Source organism: Xiphophorus couchianus, chromosome 7, assembly GCF_001444195.1.
Source record: "Xiphophorus couchianus chromosome 7, X_couchianus-1.0, whole genome shotgun sequence".
NCBI classification, from domain to species: domain Eukaryota; kingdom Metazoa; phylum Chordata; class Actinopteri; order Cyprinodontiformes; family Poeciliidae; genus Xiphophorus; species Xiphophorus couchianus.
In genome coordinates, this window is record NC_040234.1 from 6375385 (window position 1) to 6398873 (window position 23489).

Here is a 23489-nt window from a genome sequence, read left to right on the forward strand (position 1 = left end):
GTTTAAGTAAAGTTGTCTCCTTTTTTTTTTTTTTTAGCTCTACATCATGTTATAATGTTATTCCCTCATCAAAAACACCTGGAGTGTTACTTTGACTCTTTCATGCATGTTTGAGAAATCCTTTAATCTCCATGGCAACCATTCAACTATGTAAAACGCCTGGATAGACCTAACTCTGCCTTCGAAGACAAAGCTCCTCCTCAAAGCTGCAGCCTCCTCCACTCGGCTCCTTCAGACTAGTCAGCATCAATTAGCAAACACCTGCTGGAGCTGAGCAACAGCTGAGCTCAATATAGGAGCTACTCCTCAGAGCAACGCTAGTATAAAAACATTATTAAAGGGTTAATAGAGGAGTCATGTTGCAATGACTTCCTGAAGGCGGAGTTTCAGAAAGAGCAGGAGCTTCTTAAAGTGACAGCAGCCCAATTTCAAGGCATTAAATTAGGAAGTCAATTTTATATTAAGCCATATTAGATATATAGAGCTTTTTTTATATATAACAACTGAAGGTAATATAGTTACTTGATTGTGCTATAAAATGGCATTATGTGCCTGGAAAACACATAATACTGATCCTTGAATGAACATATTTAAACCTGAAAAACCTAAAAGCAGAGATGTAGAAAATTATCTACATCTCATTTATGACTTCCATGGCATAGGAATCATAAAATTACTTCCATGCCATGTAGTTGCACATTTGCACCCAAGAAACTCTTTGTCCATTTATAGTCCCGGTATCTGAAGGACAGCAGAGATCCAAATCCACAGGAAACAGATTCAGGATTTGAATAACATCTCAGGAGTAGTCCTCAGATCTGTTCACATTTGTCACTCTGATTCTGAATAGAACGATGGACATTTCATATAAACTGAGAATGAGGAAGAGATCAAGAAAGAAAGAGAGATTTGACTCCTAAAAGTGAGGTCAGAGGTCAAATGTAAGGTTTTCCTTTAAGTTTTAGGGGAAATTTGCTCTCAAGGAAACGCCTCTCAAAGATTTCTCTGGAGTAGTTAACAGTTTATTAAAAAAATACTCAAGAGACTAAAAAATAAAAATAAATATGAATTCATTTGAGCCAAGAGTTGGATTAGATCCGGTTTGCTGAGACATTTTCCATCTCTAAAGAGGTTTACTCACACATATACTGACTGTGTGTGGCTAACAGGTGCTTTTTTAAAAATTCATTCAGGTTTGTTTTTGCTTTTTATAAATATGATCCTTCACAGGAGAACATTTCAACCTCTTCTTCCTCGTCTCCGATCAGGAGGCCAGTCGCTCATTACCAGCAGAGGTAAAGCTCTCAGAGTCGATGGATCTACTCCGGTAGCAGTTCGTCTCCCAGGTCTTCGTCTGCAAAGTCGTCGTCATCCGCCGGCTTCTTGGCCCCCGTCTTTGGTCTGTCCATCTGAGGCCCCAGCGGGTCCACGTACGAGGCATCTGCACCCATGAGATCATGAAGTTTCTGAACCTCGTTTGGTTGAAACGGCTTTGAAACAACACCTTACAGTTTCACACACTGTTCTGTATGAAGGGAGAGACCAAAGCTTTGAGGGGAAACAAAGCAGCTCATCGTATTTTCCTGAACTAGATGGAAACTGTACAGATTCCTCACCCAGCTCTTTTGGGCTGCTGGCTTCATAGGGCTCATTGGACCCAGGAAGTGACCTCATCTTGGCGCTCAGACGCTCCCCCTTTGAGCTGCTGCTGCTGCTGCGGCCGCTGTCTGCAGTGAACACACACCCCGACACGCATCCTGAGTTATCAGCTTGATCGGTAGACCAACTGCTAAAAAGGACTGAAAACCTAAAAAAATTCCCTCCCCAGGTCAGCAGCTCCGTTTCAATGGCTGCAGTAAGAAGAGTCCCCGCTCCCCAAAAGGAAATCTGCACCACCGAATGATCTGGATTTACTGCTGCTCTGTGACCCGGGCTGCAGCTGCTCAACCACGTTTTCCTCCCAACTTTCCCAGTGAATAAATGTAAACGTCTCACTTTGAGCGTTTTTAAGCAGCAACACCAAGCTGACTTCCTCGCTGTACGGAAGAAAACGCAGTGCTGCCATACTTAAAAAAATAATAAAATAAATAAAATTAGGGCTGAAATGATTCGTCGGATTAATTGTGAGGAATCAATTATTGAAATAATTAAGTAACTTAGTAATTGATTAATTGTTAACTGGAGTATCCAGACTCCAAAAAAGCAAAAAAGATCTACTGAGCGAGTCAGTACTGTACAAAACATGTAGACATTTTGCATTTAAGATGAAAAAAAACAAACTTTTTAAGCGCTCAACCCAAATCTTACGCGGTATATAGTTTTAGCTTCAACCGGATTAAAATGCTGTAAAAACAAGAAGAAAAAACAAGCATAGAAACTCCTGTTGAGCACCTTTTGCCAATAATCAATTAATCCAAAACATGATCAAGTGATCAGTCCTACACAGTATTGAGCGTTTCACACACTGATTGTAGGATTTTTTTTCCCTATAAATGACATATCGTATGCTAAAGGAATGCCGACATCGCATTTTGGACAGTGGAAAGTTTACGCATATTTTAATGTATTTCTAATACTCTATGAAAAAAGGCTTAAGTGGTTAATTGAAAAATCTGCATTATCCGATTAATCGTCAAAATAGTCAACGGAATAATCGATTACTAAAACAATCATCAGTTACAGCCCGGAAAAAGAAAAAAAACAGTTTTTATTTGCAGTGGCATAATCTAACACGATATAATCCAATATAATTAGAAAAGATGTACTAAACGAAAGTAAAAACAAAAAAAAAAAAATCCTCAATTTAATAAAGAGTTGCTTTTATCAAACACTTTTTTACATCACCAAGTCCTGTAGTATAACGTGTCACATGACGGGACCTTTGACCTTTTCCTCTTTACACAATCTCTCTCTATATATTGTCCAGGGCCCTCTCTTCGATTTCCTGCAGACGTTACATTTCTATGGCAGAAGGTTGGATTCATGTCTGGTGAAGCATTTGGGATTTCACTGGCCCACATGTTTTAACAGTCTGCTCGACAGGCTTTCCCTCAGATTCATCCAGGAGCGTCCCGGGCTGCAAAACTCAATCTCATCCTAATCCCACAGCAACAAACAATTCCAGTCAAAGTCCAGCAAGACTCCCCGTATTAGCAGCTATTGTTCCCGGGGCCATTCCCTGACCTACGACGGTCAACACTCTTAAACGCTGGATTCTCCGGATCATATTCCCACCAGAGACAAACATGAAGTGATGGACTCCAGATGAAACAACCCAACACATTATTTTTAACTTTATAAAGTTAAAAACAGTCATTTTATCAAGCTGACAGATGTATTTCCAAACTGAACAAACATACTCGGATCAAATGCTGCTGTTTTGTTTTGGGGTTTTTTTTTGTCTTTAAATCCAGTGTGAGATTATGTCAGTGCAATAAAAATGAATTTATTTTTAAACCAAGGAAGCTAATAGGGAGTGCTTCAGCAAATCTGAGTTTTGGGCTCAGAGGACAAACACGATCGGCGTCCAGAGGACAAACATCTGGCTGCCAGGTAGCCTTGGAAACCGCAGACGACGACGTCTGAGAGCTGAAAAACAGGAAAGAGGCCCGATGTTCCTCTTTCACTCACAATCCCAAATATCTCACACCAGGCCTCCCAAACTAACAGGCAACTGAAACTTCTGCTGGAAAATGCTTTTTTTTCCCCCTCCCCCTTCCTCTTTCTTGGAGCGACTGGGAAGCGTTTCTTTGCTCAGAATATTCAGCAGGGAGACAACAAGATGAAAACTGTCTGGTTTTTCCCTTCTCACTTTCCTCTCTGAAATTGCATAAGCAGACTTAAAAAGACAAGTCCAACTTTCTTGCGTCTGTGCACGTGATTTCCACAAATGAGAAAAATTACAAATAGCAGCGAATGTCTGTGGGAGACCGACTAGGTGAGGAAAAAGCATTGGATAAGTTAAGTATTAAGGCTGAAATTCATCCTGAATGCTTAAAATAAAGTCCAGACTTAATAGAAAAGATTTTAAAGTTTCATAAATTTGCGTTTTCAGTACAAACACTCCGTTCGGTTCAACCTCACGGCTTCCCGTCAGAAGATTTGTGGGTCAGGCTCACCAAGTTTTGACCAGAATCTTAAAACAAAGTTGGATCTCATAAAAGGTTTCGCAAAGTCGCCCATTTCTGCTGCGTGAGTTTAAATTCACCGCTCAGCACGCACTGTAAAATTTTTTTTGTATATTTAACAATGATAAAGGGTCAAATTGTGACAAGAAAAAATCCTATAAGACAATTTAAAGCTGTTGATTTGACGTGAAAAAATAAATTAACCGGTGAAAACGATATTTTGTACATTCATTTTATAGGCTGTTTTGATGCTCATTTTTGGGAAAGACGTTAGTCTTTCCCCTCAAGTTAAAAAAATTAGTTTTTTACAGTGAAACATTGGCTCTGGCATAATCACACTGCCTTCTGACTGCGAAACAAGTTACAATCGATGGGATCCTGGTAACCACAGCTGCTGGCGTTTTACTGTAAAAAAAACAAAAAAACAACCAACAGGCGTTATGCAGAGGAATCACTCAGCTATCCGTACGTACCTGAGTCCAACAGTGGACTGAACTGTTTAGGCTCAGGTTGAGGCTCTGGACAGCAGAGAGGAAATGGTGAAAACAAAAAGGGTAATCAAGATGTAAAATGAGGGGCAATTAAGAGTTATGGGATGGTTTTTTTTTGTTTTGTTTTTACTCTTGCTACTCTTACCTGCTTTGGCATTTTCTGGTGCGGTGCAAGAAAATAACGAAAAGCATCAGATGTTTTATTTGCATTAGTCAAATCAATAAAGTCTCAAAGAAAGGAAGGAAGAAAGAGACCCTGAACATTTAAGACCGAATAAGTGCAAGGATTTATACACTGGATCCAGTTACATGCTCTGGCTCTACTACACTATAAAAAGAGCAACAACAGCAAAATATCAGGGTTTCCTAATCTACTCTATCCAAACACAGACACATAATGGACATCCTGGCAGCAGCACACACATTATCAGCTGACAGCTAGTTGTATATTTACATAAGAACACCAGAGGAGCCTTTCTCATGGCTACAGGCACTTCTAGTTTGTCTGGACTGCATTTAAAATAAAACCATGTGATGAAGCCAGGTTTCCAGTGTCTGAGTCAGTGCACACGTCTCTGTTTTTTCATATATGTTTTTTATGAAGGCATGATGAAGGAGAGCTAGAAATGGGGCCTCAATTAACGATACCCGTAACATCGGACATCTTAGGAGAGGTGAGGACAGACGTGGAGATGATGGCTGCGGCGGACAGCAACAACAGAGGCGACAGAAACAAAAGCAGAAAATGTTAGAGAAACAACATTGGGAATGATTTGAACTTTTGATGTCAGAGAAAAAGAATAAAGAAAAGCCATGAAAAGAGCCGCAGTTCATTAACACAAGTATGTAGAATTCTTCCCATGATGTCTATAATGAAAAAAACCCAAAAAACATTGTTTTTTTTTTTTTTTAATTTAGCACCATCTAGTGGTGAATTTACAGACTGCAATCAAATGAACAAAGACGTGAGGAGCTACTATGATCAAAAAAGAGAGAAAATGCTTTAATGCTTCCATTATGGATCCCTACAGGTAAGGAGGAAGATGACCGACACTGGAGCTATAAATAACTCAGTCTATTGTAGCAAACAGACACAAACGTATTCATACTTCCTGTCCTCCCATCCAGACAGACAGTGTTGGATCTGTTTCTACTATATATATCACACCTATAATGAAATAAAAAAGTGAAAGACTTAAGAATGCCTGTTTGATCTCAACACAAGTCGGCTGTGTGATAAAAACAAGCAAAAACAAGAACACTGAAAGTACAAAGCTTTTATTTTGTAATTTGTTGGGGTTTTTTTGGTTTTTTTAAACCCACGTCTAGGTTTTACACTGAGATGTAAAAATCCCCTCCATCCATTTGGTAGTTTTATCTAAACATTGGGTCAAACACTGAACCGCTGATTAGAAAACAGGCTGGAAGGCAGCCATTTTGAAAAAAGCCAGGAGCTAATCAGACTTCACTAAATCTCTTCCGCAAAATAAAATCTGAAATCGTAAAGATGGTGAAATGATGCTGTACTTGAAGACTGCTCACCAGGTGAATATTAGCATTTTACCTGCTAAATAATTAGCATAAGGTGGAGCTAGCTACCAAACAACTTGTTATTATGTCAAAATACACGGGTAAGGTTTTATAAAGCTTTGTGTACTGAATAGTGATCTTGCTGTTGAGGGTCATTTGTTTCTTCAATATAAGTCTTGTTACACAAAAAAGATTTTTTAGTCTCTTAATGCAGAACAAAAACAAAATCACAAATTTTGATCCCAAATTTAGATTTTGTTCAGTTTTCCAAGTTATGATTTACTCTTTCAACGCCGCTCTTCGGTCAGCTTCACATCAAACCTTTGTCTCTTTAACTCAATTTGTTGAAGCCTTTTAATTGAGCCTTCATCTAGAAACAAGCCACACTCCAGGTAAAAGTCTAAACTGGTAAATAACGTTATTTTCACGTCACCATACAGGTTCAGATGGAAATAATGGACATTTTAAACGTTTTCAATGCAGGGGCAGCAAGAACGACGAGTGACGGCGACTTACACTCACCAGCACTCCCTGTGCTGCCCTCCCTGCGACCTCTGGCGCTGTTCTCTCGGCCCGACTTCACTCTCTGCCAGGAGAACGATTGGAGAAAGATTTCAGGGTAAAAACTAGCAGATCTGAGCAATTCAAACGGCCCCTGAAAGTTATTGTGGAAAATTAGATATTTGAAACCAGGTGCAGTCAGACTCTGAAACAGAAATATTTGCATGACATTCGCAGGTTCTGCTGAATGATATGGGTTTCCAGAGTTTTCACCGCTACTGAGCCTTCTCACCAATCAATCAATCAATCAACCAATCAATCAAGTTTTATACTTGTAGAACATTTAAGCAACAAGGCAGTTCAAAGGGCTGTACTTCAGAAAAACATAAAAAGGCGTCATAGAAACATCATGGTTGGCGAATTGTGAATCCAGTAACGATACATTTTGTCGAGTGCAGTACGTCATACTGATGGTTATTCCTTAATGTTAATAAGAGCAGATGTTCTGTGAGTATATACAAATACTACTGGTTATTATTTTTTAATTTTTGGCAAAGTAGCGCAGACTATCAGCTGTTTTCCATGTGGCAATTTGTGAGATTAAAAAGCCAAACTTTCCAGCTCCGTTTGTCCCTCTCAGTCCGTTTTTCCAGTCCGGCCGGATTTAGAATCAGCTGGTGATGGTTTGATAAATTCATCCTCCTGGAGCACTCCTGGCTCTGCTCACGGTCTCCGCAGCATAACTGTTAGCACAGCGTTTTAACATCGGATCATATTCCCTCTCGGTATTTGATTAGGAGCTGAATGGAGAGAAGATCGTAAATATTGCATCTATGAAGACAGGCGTGAGATTTCTCCTGGATCCCGGAGTTGAACGGTGATTCCCAGGACGTTTCTGAGCAGCTGAGTAATGTCTCTGTTGCTGTTCTGTGAAGGCTTCATGTTGTTTTTTTTCTTAGAGAACATTAATTAATGAACAAATAGTATTGTGAAGACCAACCAAATACAGCAGGATAGGAAAAAAATAGTCAAAAAGCTCAATGTGGCGTCGGGTTTTAAACCAATCGGACCCTAAAGGAACGAATCGCAATTTGAGGTTGCAACACGATGAAATGTGACAAAGTTCAAAGGAAGTGAATAATTTTGCGAGGCAACGCTCGTGTTTCAGGTGGCACTGATCAAACTTTACGTAAACTGAGCCATCCACTCGGTTACTGACAGCCAGGGATTAGACAGCTGTGAAGCATCTGCTCCTCCGTCGACACAATCGGCGAAGAGGATCATCTGGTTTCCACTTGGTTCTGACGCTGCAGATACCGACATCCCGCTTTGTGGCAATAAGAACACAGAGCATGTTTTCAATCAGCACGCTGCGTGGGTTTGGGAACGGACGAAACGACACCGTGACCTGACAATGATGTGATTAAGGAGACGGCAAGATGTGGGATGCATCAACACAGGCAAGCTTTTACTCACAGGCTACGGTGCTAACACGGTCAAAACCCCAACACAGCATGATATATGTGGCTAAACATTTGTTTTAGTCTTCCCTACAACCAGATTTCTGGTTAAATCCTACAAAGAATCAATAAAAAAAAATAAATCTACCCAAACTCTTTACTCACTACTAGTTACAACGCCTTGCAAAAGCACTCATACGCTTTGAGTTTAGTCATGCTCAAACCACAATTGTCAATGTTTTTAACTGGATTTTACTGTTGCACAACTGTATAGTAAGAGGAAAACTATGCACATGATCCTAACTTTTCTTACAACAATAAAATCTGAACAGTGTGGTGCATGCTTTGCCCCTCTCAGTCAGTGCTTTGTGAAACCACTTTTCACTGCTATTGCAGCTGCAAAGTCTTTTAGTGTACGTCTTTACAAGCTTAACACAATAGTTCAAAGTTCAGCCAGGATGGATGGAGAACATCTGCAAACATCAGTTTTAGTTACGGAATCTCAAATGAATGTAGACTCTGGGCGTTTTTGTTGTTGTTGTTGAGCCTCCAACAGGCTCTTTGAGGATTGTCTGGTATTTGCCATATTTGGTGCCAACTTCTCATCAGCACAAACCAGATTTAGACTCTATGCTGAAAAAAACCCCATCCCCACAACATGATGCTGCCACCATGGTGATTAATGTTCTCCTCATATATCTCTATGTCGGCTTTAATTGTGCCAGGCTCAGTCTGTTTTCAGATGATGGACTGAACAAGAGCTCTGTGAGATGTTCAACTCTTTTCAGGAGTTTGTGTTTAAAAAAATATAATTTTCCTTACATTTTAAAGTTAGTCTCAACTTGTGTGTATTTGGGGAAATCGGATATAATTCCAATACTATACATGAAAAATGTAAGTTTCTGAATGAAAAAATCACTTCCTTTGACCACTAAAAGATATCAAACATTGTGCTCTAAACGTTTCATCCCAAAAAAACAGGAGTCAGCGTAAGTGCTTTAAATTAATTATAGTTGTAATAAAAAACAGTAAAAAGCACTCCATACAAGAGTAGGAAACTGTGGTTCATCTTAGCAGAACGCATCGATTTTCACAGCTATATGAGAGTTTGCGTCTAACACACACACACACACACACACACACACACACACCCACACAGAACCTCACCCACATACACACACACACACGCACACACAATCGTGTTTTCATCACACGTTCATTCGTGGCTGTTTTCACGTTTATTGCGCTGTCCAGGTTAGTCTCGATGTTTGCAGTTTTCTGGAGCGCAACGCGAAACTCTACGTCATTCACAGCAAATATATTAAATTGACATTAACAAAGACACAGCGGGACGGATCATCCGGGAAATAATGGACGGGGAGAGTCTGACTAAGACTAACTGGATGTCAGACACATTCTGGGGCTGATTATGTGTCTCTTCTTATGTCCAAGCCCAAATGAGCAACGTTCAAAAACGAGTCCAAAAAACCACAACCCACGACTCATTAAATTTGCAACCGACTTTAGTAAAAAACAAGCCCAAAGTCGTTTATAATACTTGGACTTAGCGACAGAAAATAGTTGCAGTTTTTCCAGCAACAAAACGCACATCTCTCTCTCCTCCTTCCATTGTTTACATTTCTGCCACTGCGAGCGATCAGCTGCTGCTGTAGCATAGAAACGGCGGACACTCCCCAAGACGTGTAGGGGAAATAAAATTAAATTCCAAAAGAAAAACAGTAACGCGCGGTAACCCTCAGTGATTTGGATAAGTAACTTTAATTTGATTACTGGATTTGAAATAGTAAGCGTTAGATTACTCGTGACTGAAAAAAGTGATTCAACGTCACTGGGCACACGCATCGTTCAACCAGACGTAAACATATACAGATATTTTGTTTACAAACTCCACTGAAGTTTATTTCACACTTCAGGTTGCAACAAAACACACTACAAACCATCTTTACAGTGAAACACTTTTGTGTAACTGTTTTTTTCTTTTCATTCATCCGTACTGCTTCCTGCGCCCCCTCCTGCAATGGCACTGTGCCCCCCTTAGGGGGCGCACCCCACACTTTGGGAACCACTGCCATGAATATATAAAAACCTGGTACACACACACACCTGCTCTCTGAGCTCCTTCATCTTCTCCACCTTCTTCAGCTTGGTGGCATATTCCTGGACTTCCTTCAGCCCCATGTCTGTCGACAGCCTCACCAGGAAGCGCAGGCCTGAACACGAGCACAGAAATTATTTTCATTTTCTTCACAATGTTGAAGAATTTCCTCATACTACTGAAGACTATGACAAAACAAAACAAAACAGCAGCTTACACTCCACGTTTTCCGGAAACCTTCGATGGATCTCTTTGTAGGTTTCCAGAGCTTTCTGGTAGTTTCCTGGGAAAAGGGTGTGAAAAAGACAAACCTGTTAGTAAACATTTGATTGATAACTTTCCAAACTGACTTTGTTGAATTATTAATTTAGTTTAGTTCTCACCACTTCTTCTGTAACAGCTCGCCACTATTAGCTGCCACTTCACATAGTTTGGCCTGTGGGACACAGCAGATCATTTCCAATCAGAACGGATGATCCTTGGCTTTCATGTGAGCAGAATTTATTTCAAAATTAATATTATCATGTTATTTATCGTGTCGCTTTATTTTGAAGTATGTCTTATTTAGCTTTGTGTCAGGTCTAGGGCTAGACTGTATGGCTGAAAAATACACACAATAAAAGTGTTTCATATCAGTCAATGTTAATAATCGTCAATATTGATAATTATTTAGTTTTTTTTGTTTTAAATATATGAAATACTGCCAAAATGGTGACATGACCTTTCCTGTTTTATGCAGTTTTCACTCCACGCCGTATTTTTCAGCAGCTGCGCAGCACGGTGGCGAAACATGAAACTGCTACTGCGCAAGTTACTCCACGGGTTGTTGCTAGGTAACCAAAGAGTGAGTTAGTAGATGTTACAAGGCTGGCTCATCTGGCCGTGAGAAGTTGAGCAGTTAAAAGTCTCTCCTCTTCCTCCATACCCCAGAATGCCGTGCGGTTCTGGATCAGAGGTTAGTGAATATTCTCCATTGAATATTCTATCAGACGTGTTATCTATTGATTTTGATCACGTGTCTATCGCGAGACGTAAATAGTTTTCTATGCAGATCATCTTCCAAATACACCGACTCACTGTATGAGCGTTGCTCGTTCAAAGTACTGGATGGCCTTCTCACAGAACTGGGTCTCGATGTAGTAAGCCCCGAGCCACTCGATCACGTCGATGTTGGAGGGAAAGTACCTGAAAGACTGAGCAGCACCGCAACGGATTAACAGCATTTAACGACCTGAAAAGTCAAGTGTGATAAGAGAGAAGCAGCTCCTCTCTCACCTCACTGTAGTACTGGAAAGCCTGGGACTTGTCCCCCTCGTCGTCATGCAGCTTTCCCAGTTTGGCCAGTACATGTGGATCTGTGGGAGTGGCGCTGATGACCTGCATCAGCCACTCGATCGCTTGCTGAGGGTCTCCGAGCTGCTCGTAGCTGAAAGCAAGATGTCAAGGGCCGACGGACGCTTGCATGACATCACAGACGGAGGTTTAAGTGTCCAAACCAGGTGAAGATACAGAAACCGTTTTGTTTCATTGTGGATACAGGTGAGCCAGCTGATACATGACTTCAGCGCTGCTCCTCAGAATTGAATGAAGCTTCAGAAAGCAGTCCAGGCCCTCCTCCAATCTGTTCAGTCTCTCATAGGACAAACCTATAGGAGGTAAATAGCAAAAATGGCTACAAGTTATTCATTATACAATTTATACGATATAAATACCAGGGATGTTCCCATAAATCAGTTTGACCGAAACAGGGCTATTATATTGTATGAAGCGCATTTCATACAATATTATAAAACATAAAAAGATAAAAATTAACAAACAATTCGATTCCTTTTAGTTTTTTTATTTAGTTTTCTTCTCTAGAGGCCTTTATTTTGAAAGTATCCAGGCAGGAAGGGGCTAGAAAGGAGGCAGGAAAGACATGAAGTAAAGGTATCGAGTTCGAGTCTCCTTCTTTAAATAAGAAAATAAATGTTTCATTGTTATATTTAGCAACTTTTTAGACAAAAAATAAATACATTAAAAAACTTGGTTTTGGCCAAAGTCGGAATCAGTAGGTCAGATTTTTTTTAAATTGGAGTTCGGCCAGAAAACTGTAATCGGTGCACCCCTAAAAAATGCCATATTTACTGTGATTTTATGGCAGATGTTCTGACTGTGGTCAGCTTTTAAGAAATAGAACCATCAGTACTAACAGACAGGTGGACAAACACATGGATGGATGGAAGATTTTGCGTATGAGACGGTCAATATAATTTGGAAAAACTAATATTTTTAAATACCCTTTTGATTTTCCTTACTTATCCAAATTTGGTGGATAAAACATTTCCTGGTTGTGTAGGAACCATGCAATGGAACCTAATTTCCAACTTACCAATATTTCAGTAATAACAGACCAAACTAAATTGGTGTTTAAGGCTTGTTTTGCAGCTGTAGATGTGATGAAAAAATGATTTTGTGCCAGGGACATTGAGCTACAAAATCAAAGTGCTGAATAGACGCCGTACCCAGGTTAAAGAGGGCCTCGGTGCACGAGGAGTCATTCCTCAGTGCCTCTTTGTAGAACTCAGCAGCCTTTTCGTAGTCCTTTTTGACAAACACCGTGTTGCCCTTGTTGATAAGGGCGGCGGGGTTGTAGCGATCGGCGTTCATAGCGAGGTCAGCGTATCGGTCAGCCTGATCATAGTCCTTCTCCTGCAAAATATTGAAGAAAAAAGGTGTAAAAAAAAACAAGAATTGAGACTCTTATTTATCACTTCTGCATTACCATTCTTGCTTTTTTAAATTATTTTTTAAAGGTTTTGTTGGCTCTAATGGCCTTTATTCGAAAGTAGTTCAACAGGAAAGAGGGTTATGAGAAAAGGGGAAGACATGCGGCAAATGTCGCCAGGCCGGGAATCGAACCTGCGACCACCAGCACGAGGACTAAGGCCTCAATACATGGGTTGTGCTTTGCCACCACAGCAGCCCCGCCATTCTTGCTTTTTAACACCACCTGCATCTAGATCCATCATTTCACTTAACATTCCAGTATGTAAGTACAGACGTGTTGTTTTTACGAGGCTACGAGAGTCTTACCAGGAAATAGAGGAAAGAAAGGTTGGTGGCTGCAGCGCTTTTCACTCGGCTGTCCTTCTTCTCGAATGTTTTCAGAGTTTCCACCGCCTGTTCACACGTGAAAACTAAACGTTAGGAGCGTTCACCTTTGTGTGAGTCTCTTTTGTCCAGAAGAGAGTTCTTTCTTCCTATGCCGTCAAAAGCATTGATACCCCTGACACATTCTGTCAAATTAACACCACACACACACACACACACACAACCATGTATTAAAATGAGATTTTACATGATAAACCAACACACAGACAGTAAATTGTGGTGAACTGTCAAAATAGTTTAAGAATTTTCTTACAAATAAAAATAGAAATAATGGCGGCTGCATTACCGTCACTGATAAATAAAATTCAGTCCAACCAATTACTTTCAACAATCAATTATTAAATGGAATCCATCCATCATTAATCATCCCATCTGATTGAGCTTGAATGAATTTACCAAGAAGTGTTAAGAAATGTTGTCTGTAGATGTGTGAAGATGGTTGCAGCAAATCCAAACGTCTTTAAGATGAAATTGCTGCAATAGATCACTGCACAATATTGCCTCCTAGTGGATGAATATATAAATGCATCCCACACTTTAAATGATTAATAGGGGAATAAAATTATACACTATGATGTGTTGGTCTACCACATAAAAAAATCACAATAGATTAAAAAATAAATAAACAATGAAGTAGGTGGTTGTAATGTGGCAAAACGAGGAACAGTAGATAATCTGACTACAGGGTGCCTCTCCTGGCTGATAGCAGAACTTGCAAAACGTTAAAATCACATTGATTTACACTTTTTAAATTAAATAATTTAGTAAAAAAAAGTGTTTCAGGTCTTAAAAACATGCCAATATTAAAACATTTACCACTTTAACGGAGACTTTCAAAGCATCCAAGTTCTTCGATTTTAAAAAAGAACTAAAAATTCAAAGACGCACAAGTCTGAAAGATTTGACCTGTTTCAGTGACATGATTCCCTATGCCAGTGTGTTGCTATCACACTTTAACTGCATTATATACATATCAAATTAGAACCTGAGAGTGCAAAAGTGAGCATTTTTGACAAACCTCCAGCTGGGCTGCAGCTGCAGAGACTTTACCGATTATGAAAGCAGCATGAAGGAGTCACGTTCAGGCATCAGATTAAGTCTGGCAACACAAATGGCAAAACTGATGCAGCCACAGTAATGCAGCTGGACGCTGGTGCTGCTCAGTGTCCTCAAACGCATAATGTTACCCAAAGAGCTGCTCTCCTTGTCAAGGCTGGACTGTCAGGGTGCACCATCTTACTCCCTCTTACTTTTTAAATTAAGTAATAGTTTCCTTTCCATTCAAAGAGTTTTGCCAACAGCTCTGTGACTTATAAAAGAAACAACTCGTCCTGGCAGGGCCTGTTTTGGACACTCGTATGTAGAGTGAAAATAAAATAAAAAAAACACGATCTAGGTGTGATCATGGAAACGAAAAGCAAACATACCTCAACCTTAGCCACAGAGATGGGAGGAAAATGGGACAAAAGTAGGAGAGAAGGGAGGACAATGAGAAGTGCAATGGCATAAATGATGGCATGCTGTAACCATGACGATTCACATTCATACAGTGGTGAGATGATACAATAAACATTACTCTTTATATGAAACACAAATCCTTCATATATACTAAAAAATAAGGCAAATTCTTAACTTAATATTGCAAAATTGTAATTTACTCTCACACGTGGTAAAAATGTCCTAAACAAAACCTTAAAATAATTCATCTTTTATCGCAGGATCATATACCCACACACAAACATTTTGAAAAATCCAACTGGTTTGAGAAAAAAAACTAATATTGGAAAAGTTTCACATTAAGGAAAATAGTTTTTAACAAAACAAGACCCTGTCAATCCCTCTCTCTGAGAGCTGCTCTACTTGCAACATTGGGCCGCATTAGGATTTAACAGCGGGGATAATTATTCACTTATTTAACAATGAAAGCTTTTTTTTTTTAAATCAGATGAAGTCAAATGAAAAAAAAAAATTAAGACTTGTTTTTCTTCCCTAAAATGTTCAGTGCGAGTCTCTGTGACTGCAATAAAACACAGATTTTATGTAAGGATATTTTTACACATCTTAACCGGTAGGCATAAAGAGCTCTGCATGCATCCCACACAGGCATCAGAAATGACCTTTTCCAGTACAATTTCCCAGCTGAAGTGCACAAACTACAAAGATCAGAGGATTTAGAGCTGAAAGCTGGTGTTATCCTTTACCACGCTATAACCAGGTCACACTCACCTGATTGAAGTCCTTCTGCCTGAGGTATGTGATGGCTTTGTTTATCTCCAGATCATTGGCTAGCTCGACATACTGCGAGCACTTCACCATGTCAACACACCTTAGAAAACATTAAGGCGCTATTTATGTAACACATTGGAAACTTCTTTAGCGACAAAAGCAGCCAAATGAATACATATTAAAGCAAGATTCGGGTTTAAAGACAAGTAATTTCAATGAAACTAAATTTCAAAACAATTTAGATTTTTCTGGGGACTAAATTTCTCGACAGTAGGATGATAAATGAACTACAGTAACAAACCAGTCAAAGCCGCTAGCAAAGGAAGTCTCAATGGCCGGAGCAATGAGTTTGGCCGCAGTCATGATGTACTTCTCAGCCAGGACTTTCCTACGAGCGGAAACACAGCAACACAAAAACAAAAGTACAGACAACTTAAAGGACTAAGAACAAACTGCTGGTGCTGAGGATGAGTGGTGTCAGCTCAGTTCCTCTTACAGATCCCTCTCCATCTGGTGAAGCTTGTCGTTTTTAATGGCCTCAATGACCATGTTGGAACTGGGGTCATCCTGGAAAAGGTCAAACACACAACATGAAGTCAAATGAAAGCGATTAACTTTTTAATAACACAGAAAAAAATACATATCTACTAAAATCTCAATCTCATTTGGAAAATAACAGCGAATGTGCAAATGCAAGGCTTGAGTTCAGTCATTATTTTTTCAATCAAAAACTTCACAGTTGGATTTCATGCGATAAACAAACACAGAAGTGATGGCTGTGATGAGGATAACAAAGTATGTATTAATTAGAGATTGTTTTATTACAAAAAGGAAAAAAAACATTAAATCGGCCAACACAACACTGCATGTTGTGGAAATTATCCAGCGTACACCATCCTCACGGTGAAACATGGTAATGGCGGCATCATGCTGTGTGGATGGTTTTCTTCAGGGAGACAGAAAAGCTGATTTGACGTTATAGGAAGATAAATGAAGCTAAAGACGCTGGAAATTTTGAAAGAAAACTTGTTAGAAGTAGCAACTTGAGGCTCGGTGGAGTTCCACCTTCCTACATAGCAACCCTGAACCCAGAGATTGCTGCAACAGCTTATGGTTTAGATGTGCTAGAACGACACAATCAGACTCGGAAGCTGACATTCACAGTCTTTGTCTATTCAATCTGAGTGAGGTTACGCTAACTTACAAAGACAAAAGTAGGAGAACGTTTCAGTCTCTAGATATTCGAAGCAGTTTGAGACATTTTCCAAAAGAAACCAAACTAGTTACAGCAAAAGGTGGTTCTACTCAGAGGGGCTGAGCATAACATACATTTTTATTTCTAACAGAAGCTTTAAACCATATATAATTCTCCTTCTACATTTTCAAAAATCCCAATAAAATAGAATAAAATTTAGGGTTTCCCCCAGTGTCACACACTCGTTATCAAGGAAGGGCTGCTGCTGGACTGCCCACCGCGGTTCAGCAGGTTTGAACACATTTCTGTAAGTTTGTGCTGTACAATGAGCCAAATTTTGTACTTTTACGAGCATTTCTGTAACTTACACTGGCTGGGATGTACTTATCTTCATCATCGATGCCCAGTGGAACGGAGATGAGCTTCTGAAAGGCCTTCTTCATCCTCTCTCTGTCTCCAACGGCGTAGTAGCACAGGATAAGGTTGAAGCCGGTCTTTATGTTGGGACTCTCGGTCATGATGTGCTCGAAGGACGTTATGGCGTCCGAGTACTGGCCCAGGCGGACAAACACCACTCCGATATTCTGCATGATCTTGATCCTCAGCTCCTTGTGAGTGTTGGATATCTGATCCAGCGCCATGCGGTAGAATTTGATCGCTTTAGGGTAGTTCTTCTGTTCAAAGTAGATGTTGGCCATGTTGACTTTGAGGCGGCCTAGAAGGGCAAAATCAGATTACTTTTTTTTTTTTTTTTAATTATCTAGGTATTTGGACGAGTCCATAATTGCATGTAACCCTAGAGTTTCAGAGTCTTGGGAACATAATCAGGCCCACAGCATCACAAAACCTCCATCGTACTTAGCAGTGGGAGTGTTGTGACACAGAAAGGCTCAATATTTATTTATTTTTTAAAGAACTAGAAGTGAAAAACTAGTATTTTTTCCACTTAAAGCAAGACATTTTCCCCATGTTGTGAGTGAAATAGTCTGCCTGTGGAACAAGTACTTTTTCATCAATATTAAGAAATAACTGACTCAAATTTATCTCCTATGTCTTGCTGATAAGTTACTTGTAAGTTTTGTCTTATTTCAAATGTACTAAAACATTTGCACCAGAAATTAGACCAAAAATACTTGGTAAGATTTTGGTGTTTTTGCAGTGTAGTGAAGAGAAAGAGTGGACGACGGAGCATTTGGAGTAATGAGTCAGTTCAAGGCAACTGCTGTGGAAAAATGTAGTCACAGAGAAAGGGAAGAGAGTTGGCTTAAAAACCCAACAGCCTGTGTTCAGGTAGTAGCAGCATCAAGCACTACAAATAAAAAATGAAGACCGTTGTTTGTTTTGTTTTTTTTTGTTTAAAGTGTTTGAAGACCGGCACTTTAGAGTGGTGCCGCCATGTTGGAAAACACGTACGCCGATCCGCTTACCTGCGTTAGTGAACATCTTGTTTTTCACAATGACGTGGTAGCTGTTCAGAGCCTCCGGGTACATTTCATTGTTCGCATACTGGTTGGCAAGGTTGAGCAAAACCTGGTAATAACAGAATCAACACATCCTTAGGAGTGGAGTAAACTCATTTCATTAGCCTATAAATCACAACACTGTTAAAGAGGGGAAAAAAACTTAAGATTACAGCTTTTCTCTGCTCATACTGCCTGTGTAGCTGAGTCGAAATGCTTGCTGCCACGGTAGTCATATTTGATCCCTGTTTTATTACCTCTCCCTACAATGTGACAAGAAATCAGTACAGTCAAATATAAAAGCATCAGCAATCAAAAGACTAAAACCTGCAAGCACGTGACTTCAACATTAGCAACACAGAATCAAACAATTTGCCTTTATTTTTGGACAAAAACCCTCCGAAAAGAAGCTTAGAGATGAGGGATTCTGTAAATAAGGACGGTCAAACTGACTAATGTGGGACAATATCAAAACTGTGGAAGACTGCAGCCTTTACTCACAGAGTAAGTGAGGTCTAAGTTGATGTGCTCCGTGTTGCCGGACGCTTCCCTCTGTCTGATCAGCGCTCGCTCTTTCCTCCCTGCCTCTTTGGCTTTTTCAAGAGCCTGCAGAAATCCAATACAAACGTACACACGCACACTGATCAGCAAAAACGGGGCTGCATGTCTGAAGCTAGCAGAAGGAAAAGGAAATAAAACTAGCCAACAATTAGAGAGCATCTGCCAACAAGGAGAAGTTACTTCAGAGAAAGCAAAATAGCAAACGGGTATTTTCAACCTCAATGAAAAGTGTATTTTAATCTGAAAATGTTTACCGATTTTATGAATAAACTGTTGGTGATTTTCAGAAAGAGTTTATTTGTCTTCTGTTTTATACGTGAATTGTTGGAGTTATAAATTATGTTTATTTTAGTTTGTTCCTTCAGTCAATTTATATTGAAGCAGATTTTAGAGACTGGTTTGCTAATTGGAAACTGTATTGTCATAATTATCAAAATCTTCCAATACAGAAATAAAAGAACACATCGTGATTTTTTTTTCTGTCCATATCATCCAGCTCAAATTGACAGGCATATTTGATGTGTATCAATGATTTTGATGGACGCACTCATATACTCTTCTCAGTAGATGATTGCATGATGTTCTCATGACTTTTTATTTTTATGTTTTTATGATGTAAAGCACTGCCTAGCTGCTGGAATGTGCTGATTATATTTCTCCAAATGTCAGCTTTGAGTTGAAATGAACAGTATTAATGTTATGTTGAGAATCAGATCTGGGGTCTGACCAGCTGAAAGGCGCCTATGCTCTGTGCCATGCAGCTCTCCTCTATCAGGTCGTTCACTTTCTTCTCCAGGATCTTGATCTTCTCTTCCGCCCTGCAAAAACCAAAGACAGAAAAATACTAAATATGAATCGTTCTTCAGTGCTTTCACAAGAACACCTGTCCTTTCTCTTTTAATAAAATCATGACTTGTTACACAACATTCACAAATATTTTGGACTTGCTAGATGGCATAACTAGAAAACTACAAAACCTATATGTTTTGTTGCTAATTATGCATTAGGGCTGCACAATATATTATGTAGCAGAGGTGGGCAAAAGGAACTTAAAGTTTATTTAAGCTCCTTTCCTTTGTGATATCATTTGTGACAAATAATATCAAAAATATTATTTGTGATGTTTTGTGGTATTATTTTTTTAACGATAAAAGTGACAATAAAAGCTATCTATTACTTCTTTTTACATGAAGAAGTGTGATTTGCATCACTAAACTGCTCACAGTAACTGCATTTAATCACATTTTTTATATATTGATATGTAATGATGCCGTCATTTAGCAAACAGTGGAGAAAATAGTAAAACTAGCAATTCAGAAAGTTTTGTGTTTGTTTTTATAAACATCATTAATTAGAATTTATTGTGACAACAATACAACAAAATTATTTTCATGATAAGAAATTTATCACGATAAATGATAAACGATGTGATAAATACTCTCCCCTAATAAGCAGAAACACAAGGGTAAAAATAATACATGGATTTATGGCAATACATATCATCAACACACTATCTACCAAATATATCACAGCTGCATGATTTTCCATACCTTTTGCTCAGTGATAAAGTATTATTCCAATATTCCACCTGTTTGTGTGATGTGAAGGACGAAGTGATCTGCACCTAGTTTAACTGTGAAAACTATTGCACCCAGAGTGCAACTGTAAGCAGCGTTCACTGTTTCACAAGGTGAGGTAACTCACGTGTCTTCATTCTTTGCTTCAAGTGGAGGCGCAGGCCCCTTGGACTGTCCCAGGGGGTCAAAGGTTGAGCCTGGAAATGCAAATGATCTGTTTAAGTTTTTAGACACATCTACAATCAGCTCATAGAAAATAAATGTCAAGGGCTACATGGTCTTTTAAGCTTTGTCCATTCAAAAGACTCTTATCAATGGTAAAACAAATATCAACGTATACAGTGGGTCACAAATAACAACGCAGCAGAAAGAAGAACATACCTTTTCTGTTTAAACTTACCGCGCATCAGTGAGGATGAGTAACCTGCAGCTCTGACAGCAGTCATCGGACGGGCAGCACCATCCTGTCAAATGAAACAGAACAGAATACACCTAAAATCAGAAAACACACTTTTGTTTTTGCCCTCATTGGGCATGAGCTGAACACAACCATCCAAGATTTCTTCTATGAAAACAAAATGCCTCGTTCTTTCAAATATTGTTCACAAATCTATATTAGTGATCTGAGATAAAGTAATAATAAATGTCATTTTCCCAGCCTTGTTTTAAAATTAAATGTGGATAAAATGAAAGTTTTATTTACAATGGAAAAATATGGCCACAATTAGTTGAGCTATTTAAGGGATAGTTGCAATCCACTGTACTGTAGGAATCATTTTTATTAAATCTTTTTTGTGCAAGACCACATTTAAGCCACTAGGTGTCACTTTTGTACTGGTAAATTGTGCATATAAGCAAATAACTTTTAAGAGTGAGCTTAGCCTCAATATATGCAGCATGCCTTGTTAAACTAGCTACTGAAGCTGATCAATGGTTTACCAATGAGCCTTGCAACTTTCTTATCACAAACAGACAAATGATATCCTGTGGAAAAGTAGGATAGTACATGACATAAAGCCTTATAGAGCAGCACTGAGGGCAAAAAGCAAAAAACACTCTCGTCTCACCTGGACAGCTCCAGTCATGGGTCTGCCCATTGATGAAGCCATCGGGATTCGGGACTAAATGAGACAACACGCACATAAAGTAATGTTAGCACCTAACATGCTGACCCCAGACAAAAACATGTGGTTATCTCCTTTAATTAAGAAGGCCTGTGTTTACACAGGGGGCCCTAGAACATGTATGGAACAGTAGATTTAGAGTAACCCTTTACTCTCTGCTCTTTTCTCTCCATAACAATAGAATTAAATAATGATAAAAGGGACACCATGAAACTTGAATGCAACACATTTTCATGCACAGATAAAAACATTTTTAAAAAATGTTAAAAAACACGCTGTTTGTTTGCTGAGCATTATGTATTATTACTACATTATACTTACACCAAAAGATGAAACTAAAGGTCGACCTCCGATGGCGGTGCCTGGAAACTTCGCAGTCATCTAAATAGTTAAATAAAGCAATTTCTAAGGTTATTAATGAATACACTACTTATTTAAATATGTGCGTTGAAGCCCCAAACTATTTGAATACTAAGGAAAAGTTTGGTACTCTATATGAACAATTATAATACAATGCTAAAATAACCTTTTATTGTCATTGCATTGTCTAAAACTAGAAGGATCTAGAAAAATCCAAACTTCAATTTAACATTTACTCTTCCCCTCCCTGTTGCACAATTATTGGCGCCCCTGCTGTTAACCAAAGTTATTCATACTCCTTGCATGTTCAGATTAGTTTCACTCAACCAAGAAGTTTGTTTGAGACAGAAAACAGGAACTGCCTGTGTCAAAAGACAATACAAAATGTGAAAGGAGTATAAATCTTTGGGGGGAAAGTTGTTATCTACATTTTGATAATAATTGTCGGTCAAAAAATATTTACAGGCTTATTCAAAATCTGTGGGAAAGTGTTTTACAGTGATCTAACCCTTCTTACAGCTGCTGAGGAGCTTTTTGGCACGTTTCCACTGGGATTTTCGATTATTCATTTTCAGCAATAAGATCCAGGTGGTTGGAGTATGAATAATTTTGAGCTTTACTATATTCTCCACCTATATTATTTCAAACAGGACTGGAACTGACCCATTAAGTTTCTATTTCAAAATTTGTGAGATTATTTTATGGTAGCAAAACTACAGCAAAATAAAATAAGTAATCTACATTTTAAGATAAGATAAGAATACTTTATTGATCTCCTGACAAGGGGAAATTTTGTTTGTCCCAGGATAGTACACAATAAAAATTAAGATAAATATTATTTAATATTAATGACTAAATTTAGCTAAGTTAATTACATTAATTGACAAACTAAACTTTATGATTCATTACGTGACTATTGTACATTTTAGCCCAACTGCAGTCTGTTCTCACCGGAGGTCTCCTTCCATGACTGGTCCTAACTGCCTGCTGGAAGCCCACATCGTTCTCCAGTTCCTTAAAAAGGCCACAATATGTGTGATTATATATTATTATGTATCAATTATCAATTAACAATCTTTAGGTCATGTAGTTTTACAGCTACATACGTAGCACAATGTAGTAGCTTCAATCTAAAAATGTCAACGCAGCTTAGAGTTGGGGTTTCACTCACCTCGGAGTCAAATGTGGGGTTATAGTCGTTGTAGCCCGAATAAAGATCCTCCTCCTCTACGGCTAGGTGAACATTTTCCATCTCTGTTTCGCAGGGAACCGCCGAGGTGAACAGAAAACGAGCAGTTATCTGTGAACAGTAACAGCATAAAGATTTTTGTTGATGTTTTAGAATCCAGTCCCACAATTCAAAGCGGCACGGGCGGGGTCAAAGTGTCTTTTCGAGGTTTTGATTGGGTACTTAGACGTCAATCAACATGTCGACTTGATATGATTGGATAAAGATGAAGCAATTCACTGGTTGCTAGGATACGTTGGGAAGCTACGACCTCGCTCTGTTTTATTTAGCGCTCAATAGTGTATTTATTTATTTATTTATTTATTTATTTATTTATTTATTTATATTAAGTCATAAAACGATAATATAATAAAATATCA

General features: G+C 38.9%; 1 protein-coding gene across 5 annotated transcripts; it reads right to left on the reverse strand.

The window, feature by feature from the left end:
• Positions 1 to 98: 98 nt before the first annotated feature.
• On the reverse strand, positions 99 to 23267 carry ift88 (intraflagellar transport 88 homolog). 5 transcript variants are annotated; one of them, XM_028022890.1, is made up of 27 exons: positions 23053 to 23267; positions 22833 to 22895; positions 21843 to 21902; positions 21465 to 21518; positions 20798 to 20861; positions 20525 to 20594; positions 19548 to 19638; positions 18761 to 18865; positions 18433 to 18522; positions 18227 to 18329; positions 17168 to 17514; positions 16101 to 16171; positions 15906 to 15992; positions 15605 to 15704; positions 13301 to 13387; positions 12730 to 12916; positions 11763 to 11871; positions 11501 to 11651; positions 11303 to 11418; positions 10609 to 10661; positions 10443 to 10508; positions 10234 to 10340; positions 6671 to 6734; positions 4764 to 4778; positions 4601 to 4645; positions 1617 to 1727; positions 99 to 1441 (listed from the first exon to the last, which is right to left on the reverse strand). In XM_028022890.1, the coding sequence occupies exons 1-27, from the start codon at positions 23131 to 23133 to the stop codon at positions 1320 to 1322; spliced, it is 2619 nt and encodes an 872-aa protein (XP_027878691.1). In that variant the 5' UTR covers positions 23134 to 23267; the 3' UTR covers positions 99 to 1319. The 5 variants fall into 5 exon arrangements, with proteins under 5 accessions (XP_027878691.1, XP_027878694.1, XP_027878693.1 ...); XM_028022893.1 differs by lacking the exon at positions 18433 to 18522; XM_028022892.1 differs by lacking the exons at positions 4601 to 4645; positions 4764 to 4778.
• Between the last annotated feature and the right edge of the window lie 222 nt (positions 23268 to 23489).

Excerpts from the sequence above, each read along its gene's own strand:
- ift88 (XM_028022890.1), bottom strand. The coding sequence starts at position 23,133 with ATGGAAAATGTTCACCTAGCCGTAGAGGAGGAGGATCTTTATTCGGGC. Across the intron at positions 11,872-12,729 it reads CGAGGCCCTCTTTAACCTGG|GTTTGTCCTATGAGAGACTG; the intron begins GTACGGCGTCTA and ends TACCTCCTATAG. Across the intron at positions 10,662-11,302 it reads GAACGAGCAACGCTCATACA|GCCAAACTATGTGAAGTGGC; the intron begins GTGAGTCGGTGT and ends TGTGTCCCACAG.